The sequence below is a fragment of the Tympanuchus pallidicinctus genome, unplaced genomic scaffold, assembly GCF_026119805.1.
Source record: "Tympanuchus pallidicinctus isolate F22 unplaced genomic scaffold, pur_lepc_1.0 scaffold3, whole genome shotgun sequence".
In the NCBI taxonomy this organism is placed as follows: domain Eukaryota; kingdom Metazoa; phylum Chordata; class Aves; order Galliformes; family Phasianidae; genus Tympanuchus; species Tympanuchus pallidicinctus.
In genome coordinates this window covers 29,703,249-29,719,731 of record NW_026294747.1, presented here as the reverse complement: position 1 = coordinate 29,719,731, position 16,483 = coordinate 29,703,249, and the positions used below count along the sequence as shown (strand labels likewise).

The window sequence follows — 16,483 nt, the reverse complement described above, 5'->3', positions numbered from 1 at the left end:
TAGCACATGGAAAATAGTAAGGACATACTTATGTTTCTGTAGAAGGATAACAGGCAACACTGAATAGTACTTTGCAGTAGAAAACAATCAGCAAAATGATACTATGAGTTCTTATAAAGTATGAGATTTAAAGTTAATGGCCCTTTTAGAAATTGAAGCTTTTCATACTTCACGAGTATAGTTTTAGTTTAAAAAAATCTGTGAATACCTACACCGATGAAATGCCCTCTCTACCAAGGTATAGAGAGTACGCATGTGCAGTAAAAGCATCTAAAACATTTTGAGGTGCAGCAAGCCATCCACTTGCTAGCTATGGAAGGAAACATGTTCCTCACCTGTGTTACAGACAGGGACCTCAACAAAAACAAAACGATCATTTGGTGAAACAGTTTGTTCTCCAACATATAACAAAATATATTACAAAACATGCTACTTCATTTCTGTGTAGCAAAGGAAATGAAGGTAGATGTTACCTTTGAGGTCAGCTTCACATTCAGAAAAGAAGTTTTCATTTAGGTACATACTTTAAAAATTACTTTTCCTCACAACTTCATGAAAAGGCAGATATATTTTTATACTGACAATATAATATTTGCCTCAATTACAGTGATTAAAGAATACAAATTTCAAATATTCTTATCAAAACAAATTATATGAAGAAATGCTGCAAACAAGATACCTCACAAAACTTCCACCTTGGTTTAACCAGCAAGCTCCCAATTCTGCAGATATTATCATAAATGTTGGTGGTAAAAACAACAGTAATTACCAGTCAGGTAACATCTCGAGGAAAACTCATCACTATGTTTACAACCAGTCTTGTTCTATGTCACTGATACATTTCTTAGCAGGTAAAGATACTGGTACACATAGCTAAAATATAGTTTTTGTCCTTAAGAGATTCTACTTGGCTCACAGTAGTAAAAGTTCCCTTTTGGAAATTATTCTTTATTTTTTTTAAAGACAAGGCTACTTTAAACGAATGAATAGTGCATAATCAGCATTTACTATCATATTATGCTAGACACTCCCTTTACAAGACTCACAAAAATGTTTTAAAAAATTGTTTAAAACCAAAACCAGATTTGGTCAATTACTCAAAGGGGAAAACTATAAGTGTAGTTGCCAGAGCAAACTAAATTGCTCGCTCTTGATCAATGTTTCATGAATCTTCCTCTTTGACATAACCAGCTTCTCATTCAGGGAACATGATGAGAGTTAGTCCACACAATACAGAAACTGTATTGTGGAAAAGTGTTAAGACTTCCGCAAGACTTTGTGCTGAAGCACAAAGGTGTGTATCATCCACAAAGCATGGAACCTCAGAAAGAGTATCACAATAAAGACACTGTAACACTAAAGTGTCAAGCAAACTGCAAAGCTCCTGCAAGAACTTTGACTCAAATGTTTCTCAACTGTTAATCAATGATACAACTGATTTTCTAAGGAGCTCTCCTGAGATTCTGGTATCCCACTTGTAGGTGTGAAGTTAATAATGAAAAATGATACAAACATTAAGAGGCAAACCTAAGCATTCCAGTGATTTTCTCTGAAATATTTTGCATCAGAAGGCTCAAATTAAGCCTCTGCGCATAAAGAAAGAAATATAGTAATATATGCCTATCTGAACACATTTTTTAAGGTCAGATGTATACATAGGAAACGTTCTGGCAAATTAAAATTTGTGACATTGGAAAATTTACAATAAAACCATCTATATTCAAACCACACTTTGTTTGCAAAGCAAGGGAGGATGACCTCCCTTGCTTGCTCAGTAACCAACAAGAATAAAAGCAAATATTGAATAGATAATTTTATGATACATATTGAGGGGAAAACTGCCAATATAGAAGTAAAAACTTTATTACAACACCAGATCCAAGTCATTACAATATATCTCCTACAAGCAGTTTTCTGCCTTCCCTTCCAATCAGCTCCTCTCCCCCTCCAGCTTGCTGATCTCACCCTACTGTATATGCCCACGATTTTCTGCCACCTCTCACATACAACTTTCCAGCATACGCGCTCTGCTTCAACTTCCAGGGTTTTTCTTCCATACTGCAACTTCATCAAAAAAAGGGTCAGGAGACAAGCTCCTAGCTTTTGATTTCAGAACGTCCATGGCAGCATGGGATCATGCTCCTTCCCTGCCAAGAGTAAATTGTGGCACCCATCCATTACTCAGTAGAACTTAATTTTGCCCCAGTGTTACTGCATAATAACTTCAGTGGTTTCAGAATCCTTGACAGCTTTGTGGAGCTGGCATATAAAAGTTTAGTCAGCCCCATAAGATGCAATCGGTACAAAAAGCACAGATTTGCAAAGTCAGAAGTATTTACTGAATGTGAGAAATAATAGTGCTGTCTCAAAAACTTGTAAGCTACAATTTCAGACAAATTTTCCCTCTATCAGAAAATCATACATTCTTGTCAAAATGACCCCTATTCTAAAACTAAGAACACCAGAGCTTACAAAAAGGAAGTTTGCTAGAATTTTAAACAAAAGAAAATAATGCATATCATTCAAAGATAAGGATTGCGACTATTAGATTCAAGCAAACATCTGGTGCAGTTAATATCAAAAAGCCAATAAGTTTAGCATGTGGGTATGTACTTTCAAAATCATAGTGGTAGGGTAATGGTATCAAAAACACTCATACTACTAGATTTTTAGTGGCTTTTACATTTGTATGATCACATTTCACTTAATGTCTCTTCTCCATAATTGTTTCCTATGTTACAGAGGTCTTCCAAATCTGTCAAAATTAAATGTCATCATTTTCACAGTATGCACTGTACTTTATTGTCTCTAGCACATATTCCATAGCTCAAGGTGATGGGATAAATTGGTTTTCACAAACTGTGATAAATGCAGGCACTTTTTTTGTTTGTTTGTTTTTATTATGCATTTTCCTAGGAGACTTTCATTTTAACCTTAATTAAGCAAAGTATTTCATAGTGTGTCTAAATTAGAGCATGAAGGCAGTCCTGCTGATCTTTTAAGGCTATAAATTGGCTTGGATACTCTATACACATTTGAACTATCCAATACCACGTTCTGTATTAAGTTGTTTAGTAAGAGGGGTAATCCTTGGATTAACATATCTGTGGTTGATATGAAACCTAAACATCACTTTTTACAGTAAAATTGCATTGATGAAAATAATAGGGGTGGCAATCTAAGATGCACTGAAAGAAAATGGCAGAAAGTCCTCCTGGATATTCAAGTTATCTGCCAAAAAAAAACCCAAAAAAACAAAAAACAAAAAACCCACAAGCCTGACACAATGTAAACACATGATTAATGTGAAAAAACACCAATTATAAAATGTGAAAAAACACCAATTATATCAAGAATATGATAAACAAGGTCAGTGGAAGAGGAGAAATAGATTTTTGCACAAAAGAGCACAACAGTAATAACAACGCTACTAAGCACTTGTTTATAGATTATTACATGGATACAGGAAGTGCAATTTACTAGTTTTTAAGATATAAGCAAGCACTGGCTGAATGGGAGAAATCTTTATTATATAAGTAATTCATGTTCTATCTTCAAGAAAAACAAGAGTGCTTCTAGAAAAACAAGAAAAATATGTATGGTTCCATCTTCCCAAATTTAAAATAGACAATTTTCTCACATTGTTCACAGTTCACTACAATGTAACTTAATGTATTACTTAATTAGTAATGAGTAAATAAGTCAGTTTCTAGAGATTTAAAAAAAAAAAAAAAAAAAAAAAAAAAAAAAAGCAGCCTTTTCAGAAAACAGTACAAATAACTAGGAAATAATTTCCTTCTGGGAAATATATATATATATATATATATATATATATATATATATATATATATATATACATATATACAGCACTATCTACAGCAAGAGAAAGATGAGGAAGTATCAGAAGGAAATTAACTTATACACCATGAAGAATTATTCCAAACTTCCACTATGAATGAAGATAGAATTGACAACACATGCTTTCAAGTAAAGTGAAGCACTTCTCAATAGTTCTTTCTGTGGATGTACGTACAGTGTAGAAAGTTATTGTTTTATTTGCTCTTATCCTTTGCTCTCATTCCCCAGTCTGCTACTCTACCTCCTCTACTACTGGCCATGCAAATTTATCTTTGGAGAGTGATTTTTATCCAACAATGTTGAGATTTATCTATTTCAACAAATACATATTCAAAACACAATCTTGCTGCCATTCTCTAGGAGTCTTAGGAGTACTGAAATTGTCAACTTAACATAATTTCATAGGCTTTCAGTCTGTTCTGTCTCATAATTTTTGTTTTTCTTGATCTTTGTATTGTTACTGTCACATGCTGCGAAAATGCTCCATGTTAAACATGGAGAATGCCTTCATGAGAACAATGTAGCCAAAAGATTCATAAAGACACCCAAAGCATGCACGCTGGTAGAACTATTCATTTCACAGCTGAGCACAAAAGACTGAAACGTTTCAAGTTAAGCAAGAGTAGTATCAATGATTAACCACAAGCTGCGAGACCTTCATCAGTAACAACACATGGAAATGCTGAAAAGCCTGAACAGCTCATTAGGAAAGACTGACTAATAAACCCTGGCTGACCTTGGCTGCTCTTTTAGACTGCAACTCAGCATCACCAGACAGAAGCATACACGATTTACAGATTTTCTTTTATTTGTACACGTTGAGACATGAAAATCCAGCAAAGAACGCACAAAGCAACTAGCTACATTACATGTGCATTTAATCTTGTAAAGGTTAAAAACATTAATCTTTGCATCTTGAAGCATTAACAAAAGTCAGAATATTGTCCAGTCCATTAAGATTGTTTTGCTAAGTAATCCAGCATATCAGAGCTTTCAACATTATTCATCACTGACCACAATATTTTAATTGTGGACCTCAAAACATGGTGACTTCTGACAAATTGTGGAGTCCCTATCCCTAAGAAAGAATTCATGTAGGCACACATAACAATTTGGGGGAGCATTTGTAAAAATTTACTTGAGATTTAGTATGAGCATCAGAAACTTTTCAACTTTGTTGGTACAGACTATTTTTAAAAAAGAGTAGATTTAGGAAAAATAAATCAAACATGTTAAAATGTTTTTTTTTGTTTTTTGTTTTTTGTTTTTTTTTTAAACATTTTACATGCTTCTGAAGCTGGAATTCTACTTGTCTATGTAAATAAAAAGAATTTTAAATGTCAAAAGTGAAATTACACACTTCCTCAAGAGTTGTTTTTTTTTTTTTTTTCTGATATGCATTCTGTCACACAGCAACTTTCAACACTATTTATTACTGTGTTCCAGAACTAAAGTACAAATTCCAAACTGTAGCAGGAACAAGGAGCATCTTTTGTTACACCCACATTACAATTAAAGAGGAATGGAAGCACTCACAAAGGGATGCACACTGACCATGAGGGAAAACAAATTCGAAAGTGAAAAAAACAAAGGGCCAGGAAAGGAACTGTGTAGCATAACAGATGTAGAAATAGATTTGTGAAAAGAATGAAAATGTCATCACATAGGCAAAGTGTTATTTATTCATTCAGTAACTAAGGAAATGTTTCTATGCCTTTGTTATCTCAGAACAAAATAAAAATTAACCATTTTGAAATTATCAGACAATTTTGACTGGTGCTATGACTTTCCCTTCAGCATTCCTTTCTCTGTGAGACTTTGAAACCCTGGTCTTTAATCCCAAAATATGATATGAAATTACTTTCACAGTTAAGCAAGTTCGGTGAAAAGGAAACTTCCTACTCAATTCTACATTTTAGCTCTTGAATCCTTTGCAAAAATGCAAAAATTACAATGGAAAGTAAAAGTTACTATGAAAACCCCATGCTACATTCTACAAATGAGGCCTGCTCATTTTTTCATGATGTCATGGACACTTACCCACCACTGCTTTACTACTAACTACGTTTTAGGTGTCAGTAATTCCATTCTGGCTTCTTAGTTGCAACTGCAGGTATTTCTTTCTAAAGGTGTATTTATTTTATTTTTATATATCTATTACATATATTCTTGTATTACTATGTATTAAATGGTACATATATTATATAATTCATGCATTATCTATGGATTTTCTTATTTATCAAACACATTATTATGTGTATGTATAATTTTATGTGTGGAATACAGTCATGCAATATGCATAATGCTTATATTTTCTTATTTAACAATAATCATGTTGTTTATATAGTACTATTTTTACAAAAAGCTGTGACTTAAAACTAAAGAATCCGGTGTTCTGTGTATGGTAAGAGGCAAAATATGTAGTGAGTTGGTGGAAATGTAATAAACTGTATGGCAAAGAAGATCCATGCATAAATTACTGAAGATCATAAAGACTTTGATTCCATCATTCAAAAGTAACATAAACTTGTCCATAAGAGAATTTTTGGTACCTTTGTGCTAAAAGGAAGAAGGAGAAAAGAATTAACTTTTTTCCATATGTTTTTTAAATAGTACACTGAGTTCTTATATTGGATTAATACAATCCACATATTGTTTCCTTCATTTTGGAATTTAGCAGTCCCTTTACAGTATTTTGACTTAATATTCAGTCATTTTTGTCTCCTTGGTTATTAGATACTGTGCACACGATTCTACAGGGCAAAATACTGTGATGATGATGACTACTATCACGTACTGAGAAACTTGGATTTTGCTTCTGCAGGGCCTGCTGCGGAAAGGCTGCGCTGTCATCTAGTGGCAGCATCAGGAAATACACTTCAGCAGCACAAACGAAATGATTCAAGGCCTTAAAAATGCATCCTTTCGTTTTAATAAAGAATAAGTGAGAAAATACCGAAATTATCTGAGGACACAAACTAGTAAATGTAGTTAAAATTAAATGTGTAAAAACTAAGCATTTACTTCTACTATATAAACGTTTACATGTATCACCTTTATGAGGATGTTACAATTGAATTATGGACATTAATGAAGTATTCTGAATGTTATTCGTTGTGTAAAATAAAGATGCAGTATTTTAACGTCAATTACTATGAACCTTATCTGACTAGAATTGATTTCAAGTGTCATAAAAAAGAATAAAGCCTCAGGTTACTGTGATAACATAAAGATAGCACTATAAAATACAAATTGCATGTCATTCAATTCCTTTCCTGTAAGTGTTTTACATCCCTCAAGACTGCTACACTTCCTGCAAGTTTCAGCCACCTAGAAAAACAGCAACCCTTTCACACTGGCTGTATGGACAAAGCTCTGTGTCCACTTTGAGTTGTTTTACAGAAAGTTTACAGAACAATTCTTAAAGAATAAAAACCATTATGAATTTCCTTCACATAGTTAAGGAAAAAATATAACTTGCAAAAGAAAATGGAAAAATTACATTATATGCCCTTCAGGACAGAACTACAGGATACTTCCTATTGATGATGAACAAACAAACCACTCACCTGCAAGCCCCTGCATGTCTATTTCTTGGGACAGAGTATGCCTAACTTCCTTTTTTTTCCTGACATAGCTGAGGACTAACTGTTCTGGACAACAAATATCTATGACAAGCATAACTGCTCAAAATCCCACTCATTCCAAATAAACAGTGCTCCCCCCCCTCAGACTAAACAAATCACCAGTGAAGATCCTCTTATAAAACACACGCCTCCTTCAGCTTATCTACCATTGTAAATTTCTTTGCTACAGCCCTATCATGTTCTATTTTTTAACTTCCTCCACTTATCTAGGATTTTGACATTGTTTGCTTTAATCTTTAAACAGCGCTTTTTAAAAGAATCTTCACCAACAGAGAAGTTTCTTTCAGAGTTCCTGAAGGGTTTTCTAGGCATACTGGAAATAAGAAAAAGTAAGTGTCTCACTCCTTATGTTTTATAGAGGTGAGCAACTTTCTTCATAAATATGCAGTATGGAATTTGGATCATTTTTGCAAAAGAACAGATTCAGAGAAAATTCTGTTTTGGGTTCCCTCAGTACACAGTACAAAATCAATTTAACTCAAGCATTTCCAACAGCTGGGATATCTATCACCATATTTTTCTGTAACATCCTTAACATATAAGCTGCAACAAGTTATTACATTAAATCATGATGCAATTCAATCTCTCTGTAAGGTCCCATATGAAGTTTTATAATGTAAAATTCTACACGTACAGTAGTATGTGGGAATTCAGGCTTTTAATCTTTTTAAAAAAAATACTCTGTCTTCCTCAAAATAATGAAAAACCACAAGGATGAGTATACGATGTGTGGCCTCCTCATTCCATTTTTACCAGTGAAAATGATGCTAACATACAGAATGACCAAAAATCATGACCTCTCACTGTCATAAGTACTAGGATAGACTGAAGCAATTTCAAGGAAAGGCAAAAATTTTTAAATGAACTTCAAAACCTAGGAAAAATTCTTTTGAAATTAAATAGAAAATAATAAAGGCTAATAATGGAGGTGCAGAGGAAGGATTTGTTAGGATGTTTGAAAATCATACAGAAGAAAGAACCTCACAAAGTGGGCAGATTATAAAAAAAGGGGGAAGGGGAAAAGACAGTGAAGACTGCATCCATTTTGTTCACTTACAAAATGAAAATAGAAACTGAAGCTTGGAAACAGAACTAACAATTGATCATTTACCAAAGTGACATGACCATGTAAGCAGTATTTGACTCTCAGATTTCATCCACTGTAAAAAATGACACAATGCACTAAGAGTTGACATTCTTTTCACATAATAGGTTATTATACTGGTACTACATAAAATTTCTCAGATGGTATCCTACATCTTCCTGGAAGTAAATAGTTGTAAATGCTTGCACATACAAAAGGGATGCCCTTTTTATAGGGCATACAAAAGGGATGCCCTCTATAGAGGGTCATATTCTAGTAAAAGGAAGTCATTGCCATAGACATGTAGAGAAAGAACTGTTCAGATGGCACTGGATCCAGAAGTCCCAGAACCATGTAATATTATCATTTATTCATCAGCACTATATGTCTTGAGTGCAAATGTAGTTTCAGTAAACTCTTAACTGCTGGAAATGGCATACTAAGGCATCATTTCTCAGCAGTTTAGTCACTATGCATCTTTTATGAACCTGATGCCTTACTGGGCTGAGCTCCAAAAATCAAAGCTGCACTCTGCTAAGTACAGAGGCAGTGGTAGGAGAAGCAAAGAGGAAGAGACAATGGAGACATTCAGACCTACCAATAAAAAAAGGTCACAACCAAAAACACTGTACTGGAACATGGTATTCATAAAATGTGTATTTCTTAATATAGAATAAAAAATAACCTTTTATATTAGGAATCATTAGTCTGACAAACAGAACTTTGTGAAAGGTCTCCAATGTCTTCTAATAAAAAAAAAAAAAATCCAAAATGAGATTCTGAAAGCCTTATTTTAATGACATCTTGCACATCAGGAAAAAAAAAAAAGTATTATTTTTCTGATCTTAACAATACAAATTTTGTATAATACTGCCATTACCCAAAAGCTCTACAGAATGGTCCTACAGCCTTTTCTGTTGGAACTAACTAATCTGAGATAAAACAGTGACAAATATGAAAATAAACATCAAACAAAACATACACAATATAAGTAAACGCCAGAAATTGACACTGCCTTATCCTCCTACCTCATGAACAGCAAATAATTCAATTTTATCTCCTTTCAAATTATATTTATCTACATGTATAAAACAGTGAGATTTTATGGTGTACTCATTGCTGGAAGTTACTTCACAATTCAATTTGTTGGAAATGATCCATTTACAGCTTCCTTACTACTAAGCAAGGTAACACAGAATCACCAGTAAACATTAAGACATGATGATGCCTTAAGAAAAACCCAAATAATCCAGGTTTGATAGTTGTTGAGTTTTTTTGTTCTACTGATATCAGTATTTGTCTTCTCCATCTCTACTGTTTCCAGGCTTGCTGGAGATGCGCAAACACATTTTCTCACACAAAGCCTGTGTCTATAAAACACCCTCTCAAAAACATCATATCATTTCCATCTATGCACTGTCCTTATGTGAGAGGGTTACACTGTTCTTTGTAAGAGTTATTATTTTAAATGTCTATTGCACATTATATCTTTTCTTAGATCCAGTGCAAGCTTGCATTTCCCTGTGCTGAATTTTAACAGATGCTTATTAGGAAAGCATGTACTTCACTGTAGCAGAGCAGAGAGCTTATTGCAGAGCATTTCTTTCTACAACACCAGTTGCTACCACCATTCCACCCCACCTACTCAAAGAACTCACACTTCTCCATTTCAAAGGTTTTATACTATTACACCCCAGCTTTTGTGCAGACACAGATGTAAATACTCTGTAATACAGAGCTCTATTAGAACTGACGCAATGATGCTTTAAAATATTTAACAATTGGTGAGAGAAGGAAAATGCCATTATTATTTCTTGAAAGTAGGACTGCTCAACAAATTCATTTTCTATTACATTGGCATTTAAATTCTACTTTTATGATAAGATCACCTTGCTTTCATCTTTACCTCACTTAGTAGAGTTAATCATGTCAAGAGAAAGTGAGTTCTAATATTAAGCATTCTAATATTAAAAGTTGGCAATTAGACAGTTGGTCAAGCCTACATTCACAAAAATAGGCATAATAAAGAAGACACAATACAAAATTCCAGGCAGTCTCAAATGCAGTTACTGTGCTAATTTTTCAGGCTAAAATGTCTTTCAATTTTACACTGTATAAAACTGTTTTTTACAGAAGTATGTTTTGCTGAGAAAGGCTGAGCAGGTAAATAACAGTGCTTTAAAATATTAAGCAAAGGTAAAAGTACTGTTGAGACATAGGGAAGAATTTGTCCTCTGTGTCATGTGAGAACAAAAATAAGGAAAATTATGAAGAGGAAATAAGAAAACTGTTAGTACTTGCATAGATTATAATTAATTCTGAGTTTACAGTCAACCAAAAACAACCTTTAGAAAAAAAGAATTTTTTAACATTTGATGGAAAGTATATGTTGCACTATTTAAATCCATAGAAAGCATGGACAGGGAAAGAGAAAAAATATTACAGAAGTATACCTTTAATGTTTCAATTTCTTCTTTGTGTTCCCTCTTTAAATGCAAAATGGCAGCTTGGTATTCTGTAAAAATAAAAAGTACATTCCATTAGAGTCAGAAACAAACACATCTTCAGCACAGCATATTTTGTATTACACCACGAAGTCCAGAATGCAGATGCAGGTTCTCAAATAAAGATCTGCAAATGATGATGGAAAAGAAAATGTCAACGCAGTAATTAACATTTTTTTTCTAAGACCACATGACCAGATTTTCAGTGGTTTTACTGAAAACAGAGGATAAAGAAAGAAAATATTCCATGCTGAGAGGGAAAGATTGTGTAGAGGTATGTCAGACTGGAATAATAAGAGGAAACAAAAGATTTAGCTTTGCTAATAACAGCAGAGCTGGTAGGATGTTATGACATATGCATGCATACATTCACATGCTATAAAAGATTTTATTAAATACAATATTTTAAACAGAGCTGTAAATATACAGTCACCAGACACACATAAATTGGATACAGGACTAGTCACACATATGAATAAAGACCTGAAAATGCACCCAATAGCAAAAGATACAAAGAATTCTGCCAAATGAAGATTGATTACAGAGATAAGTACTTGCCAGAAAAATTATACCATATAGAGAGCAACTCTGATATGGTAAAGATGTAACACAACCCAAAGAATGGAATTTAGAGCAAGAGAAATTTAAGTCAGAAGTGAAAAACTGGACAATGCTGAGCACTGATGATGAGTAAATTGGAAGATGCTGAGAATTGACTATACAGTTTTAGCAATGGCTGTAAAAGTGTAGAACTACCAAATGGATCACTAGCACTCAAATCTCATGCTGTAGTTTCCCTCAAACTATACTGTGACTGTATCTGACCAGAGGAAGAAGAGAATTTTCATTACAGTTGTACAATGATTTAAGAGAAGCCTGTCTTCTTTGAGACATTGATGCCCAGATGCTATAGTTCTTAACAAGCAACTGGAGTTCATTCTCAGATCATTAACGCTCTTCTTCTATCATCTTCCAAATCAAAATTCATCTGATGGTATATTTCCAGTTCCCTGGCTGGCTTATGTATCCTGAACTAAAAAAGGAATCAAAACCTAAATTAAAGGACTGAAAGTAGTCCAAAGAATTTAAACTTTACTGACAGTGCTCTCAAACACTAAAGAGATTTGTATGGTGCCTGGAACAGAAGAACCATTAAAAAAAGTATTATAACATCAAAGTATCAAGCAAAGATTAGTGATTTTTTTATTTTTGCATTTTTCCTTTTCTCTTCAGAACACATGGATATAAAAGAAAAGGTAGATATAACAGTTATCACCCCGAAGTCTGTACAATGAGCAATCTTTTAATGTAAAGCTGTCTTTTTTCCAAATATTTTGAGAGGCAGGTGAGGTTATATATGAGCATCTGAATTTATAAACAAAATCAAAAGGAAAACTGATTGGTATTTTACAAGACACAAAATAAGAAACACAAGTGATTCTGACCAATAGTACAATCCACCTAAACTTCCCCATTCTCTCTAACAAAATACTACTTCATATTTTCCAGCACAGGAAAACTGCCTGACTACAGACTGAATCATAACCAGATAAATCTACAGGCCTGTAGATTTTCCTCTATTAATTCTTCTGACTGGTTGCTGTGATCTTTGGACATTGGCTCTGCATATCCATTCACCTAAACTGAATTTAAAAAAAAACATCTGCTTCAGGTTCCTTCAGCAAGCTGTGATCCTGGTACCTCAGCTACTTAAGCACTCAGCTTGCAGGGCATGAACTTCAGGAATACTGTGACTTGAAGTTTAGCTCTTTAAGGCCACATGACAGCAGAAGCAAACAACAGACTTTGAAAATTCTTCTAACAATTGGCTCTTAGTTTGGCTAACAGAGCTATGCAGATCTACAGATTTATCTTAACAAAAGATCTACTTTCTCCCTGGGATTGCCCAATGCTCAACATTCTTTAGGATTTGGGTATGAGCATGTGCTGGCATAGACCCATTCTGGCACCTAAAGCAGATTTTTCACCATGTTCACACATTCCCAGATCCTGATTACCTCTTCTTTTAAGTTGACATAAATATTTGTGCAGCCACAAAATGATGGAAGAACCCCAGCAGATTAAACCTAACATGGTATAAGAACAGAGTAAGAATGTTTAAAAAAGGAGTTGCACATGATAGACATTTTGCAAGATACCGTTGTCATAAGCTATTTAAGTTCCAAAGTCCCAAAGGCATGTGTTTTTCATTACCTCTCCAAGTAGATGAAATTTCCAAAACAAATTCTAGAGATTGCTTTGTTTAAATTTTTTATAGAGTAAAATAGACAGTAGAGATTCTTTTACAGCTTGCTTATTCCAAATAAAAGTATACTTAGCAATTACCAGATAAAAAGCATTAATAAACCTAATTATTTACTTAAAATACCGCTACTTCATAAAAACAAGTGTATCATTTATCAATACACTGTAACAAACTTAAAACATTGTCTACCAACCAATAAACTGACATTCTACACTATAAATTTATTTTGTTTCCCTCTACCATTATAGTTTCTCCTAGTCAAAAAGAAGAAATATCTACTGAATAGAAGCCAGCGCCCAACGGCATTTCTTCTCAAGCAAACACTCATTTTTTTTTCCTGCCAGATATGAATAAAAAATCACAACAGAATGATAAAATTGTATAACACAGACTAAGTCATATCCATTTAATTTCATGTTTGTTTTCTTTGTGAAGTCACCAAAATTTGGTACAAAGAAAAATATCTGGCACGCAGTGATGGCAATCTGAATTAAGACACTGAAATATTTACTAGAAAGAACAACTGGATCTATGCAATCCCAAAAATCAGTTTATGAACATACTGACAAGAAAATTTTATTTATTTAATGATGTTGCGATACTGCTTAGAATGGCAAAAACCACAACAGCAAAATAAATAATGACATATTGATAGAATTGTATGATGAAAAAAATACAGGATACACTCTTTCTAGTACCAAGTCCTTAACTTCCATTTAACTGACATTAATCTAGACAATCCAGAAATGCCATAATCTTCACACAATCAATGAATGGTTTGTTTAGGTTATAGAGAAATGTCACAGTTTCAAAAACCTGATCTGGCTCTATGTGTAGTCACGGTGATTCTAGCACAGCTACTGTAACTTCATCCAGTCTTATTAGATAACGTTCACAAACATCTACAGATTGTTACAATGCTGCAAACTGTAAGACCTTCCACTACATGGTGCTACAATACTGACCTGGAAATAAAGCTAATCATTACAGAAGCACAGAATTGCAGAATGGTTAATGTCGATGGGACCTCCGGAAGTCATTGGGTCTGATCCCAGCTCAAACAAGATCACCCAGAGCCAGGACCATTTCACCATTTCCAGATGACTTTTGATGATCTCCAAGCATTAAGATTTCACAACCTCTCTGAGCATCTTGTGACAACCGCGCAATAAAAAAAATGAAATTTCTCTCATGTTCAGACAGAACCTCCTGCCCTATATTGGGCACCACTGAAAAAGAGCCCGACTCCACCTTCTCTACACATCTTCAACTATAGATCTAAGCTCTTCTGGCATCATAAGATGGCTCTTTAACGTATCCTATTTCAGCACTCCCTCTGATTTATATAATGTCAGAATTTTTATGTTTTTTGAGATTTTAAAGTCTTTCACTATACTGGATAACAGAAGACTGATGGTATAAACATCCTGTTGTACTTGCCTGGTCTCCAAACAGCCTGCCAGGAAGAAAGTGGCTGTAAAGCATAAATAAGTTAGCTATCCCCAATTCTGACAGTTCTCTGAAGGGCTTTTTAAACAAACAAATCAGATACAAATCAGATGGGAAGTGCTCTTCCCCTGAAAAATGACCACAAGCAATTAGGATTTAATTACTGAGGAAACAATGAAAAATGTTAGTCATTCACATAAGACAAACAAGCAAAGAAGTAAATAATCTCACTGCAAAAATTCACTTCCAACCAGCTCTCTTTGCTTGCTACTTCTAGTACACTTTCCCTCTGTTTTGAGAGGACATCAACCCAGGAAAAATATAATAAGTTTGGGTTGTTTTTTTTTCTCCTCCCAATTTGGCTTACTCTTTAATTGTATAACTTGATGGTTCTTTCAGCAATTATAATCCACTGCAGCAAACCATCACAAAACTAGATTGTTTTTTTGTTGTTGTTGTTTGTTTTTAAATATACTGAGGTAAAACAGATGAACACATGACATATAAATACAGATATTTATTACCTCTTCCAGTAGCTATGGAAGTATTTATAAATGCCATGATACCGAAAAAATGTTTCAATGAGTTACTTTTTTTAAAGTAATATCATTGTTGGCAAAGTATACAGGAAGCTGGGCAGAGGCTGCAATGAAAGCTAAAGATTATTTTACCAGTGATTTTAACTCAGTTAATAAAGAAAACACGGCAGTGTGAAGCTTCCACTCTGTGTGCACGTTACTGGAAAAATAAGCCAGTTATTATCTGTAGAAAAATAGAAATCCCCTTACTGTCAAACTTAACTGTCTATTTTACCTCCATGCTCTGCCATGAGAATTATAATAATGATACAAAGCACCCTCCCTCTCCAATCACCATTATTTTTCTATACCTTCATCCTTTACATCCATACATTCTGCATCTAGGGTTCATCATATATACATTTTTCATATCCAGTAGGCAACACCAATGTTAGATCATGAAGGTACTCTCTGAACATAGAAGCAGGAAAGAAGCAGGTGTCTCTGGCCTAGGTTAAACCACTTTTCCAAGTTCTGAAAGCTATTCAGACCATTTTAGAGAAATTATTATCTCCAAATAAAGGTACCCAAGATTTGTGCAATCAAGTACATTTTACAGAATAGCTTTACTAAGTCATAGTAGGGAAAAAATAGCTGCATTAGAAAAAGACAATGTCTAGTCTGGGGAGATAAGGTTATTGTAGAAAATTAAAGCAGTAGAATGCTAGAAAAATAAGCCGGAGTTCTAATGAGAAACAGATTCAAGTGAGTGAAGTAAAACCATCTTATTTTGTCTGAGATTACTCACATCATGTATTTCTAATCTGTGTAATTCTAGAATGGCTTGAGTTGGAAGGGACCCCAGACTTTTTGCTCCTATTTTCGCAAGTCCCAGTGGAGGTAAGCTGAGAAGTGCCAAGCACAGAGTGCAGGACTGTGAAGAAGCCTGCATTAAATGGAGAAGGGTTCCCAGGATGCTGTACACTAGCTTTACAGCAAACGACAATCAGATTGTGGAGTCAGCTCTCAAATCCCTTGGAAACAGTATGGTAACAAAACTCAAACCAGAAATAAGACAGTGAAAACACCTCAGGTCACAGAAGCTTTGAAGCACACAGGTCTAACTTTCTAAAGCCAAACAGAGAAGTTTAGCTGAG

At 34.2% G+C, this 16,483-nt stretch overlaps 1 protein-coding gene across 2 annotated transcripts in view; it reads right to left on the bottom strand.

Annotated features, from left to right (window-relative positions):
* LOC128085997 (formin) overlaps positions 1 to 16,483 on the bottom strand; it is a 125,258-nt gene that overhangs the window by 94,877 nt on the left and 13,898 nt on the right. For both annotated transcript variants that reach the window (XM_052694065.1, XM_052694066.1), the window contains one exon: positions 11,043 to 11,104. In XM_052694065.1, coding sequence (XP_052550025.1) covers positions 11,043 to 11,104 — 62 coding nt within the window. The remainder of the gene's footprint in view (positions 1 to 11,042; positions 11,105 to 16,483) is intronic.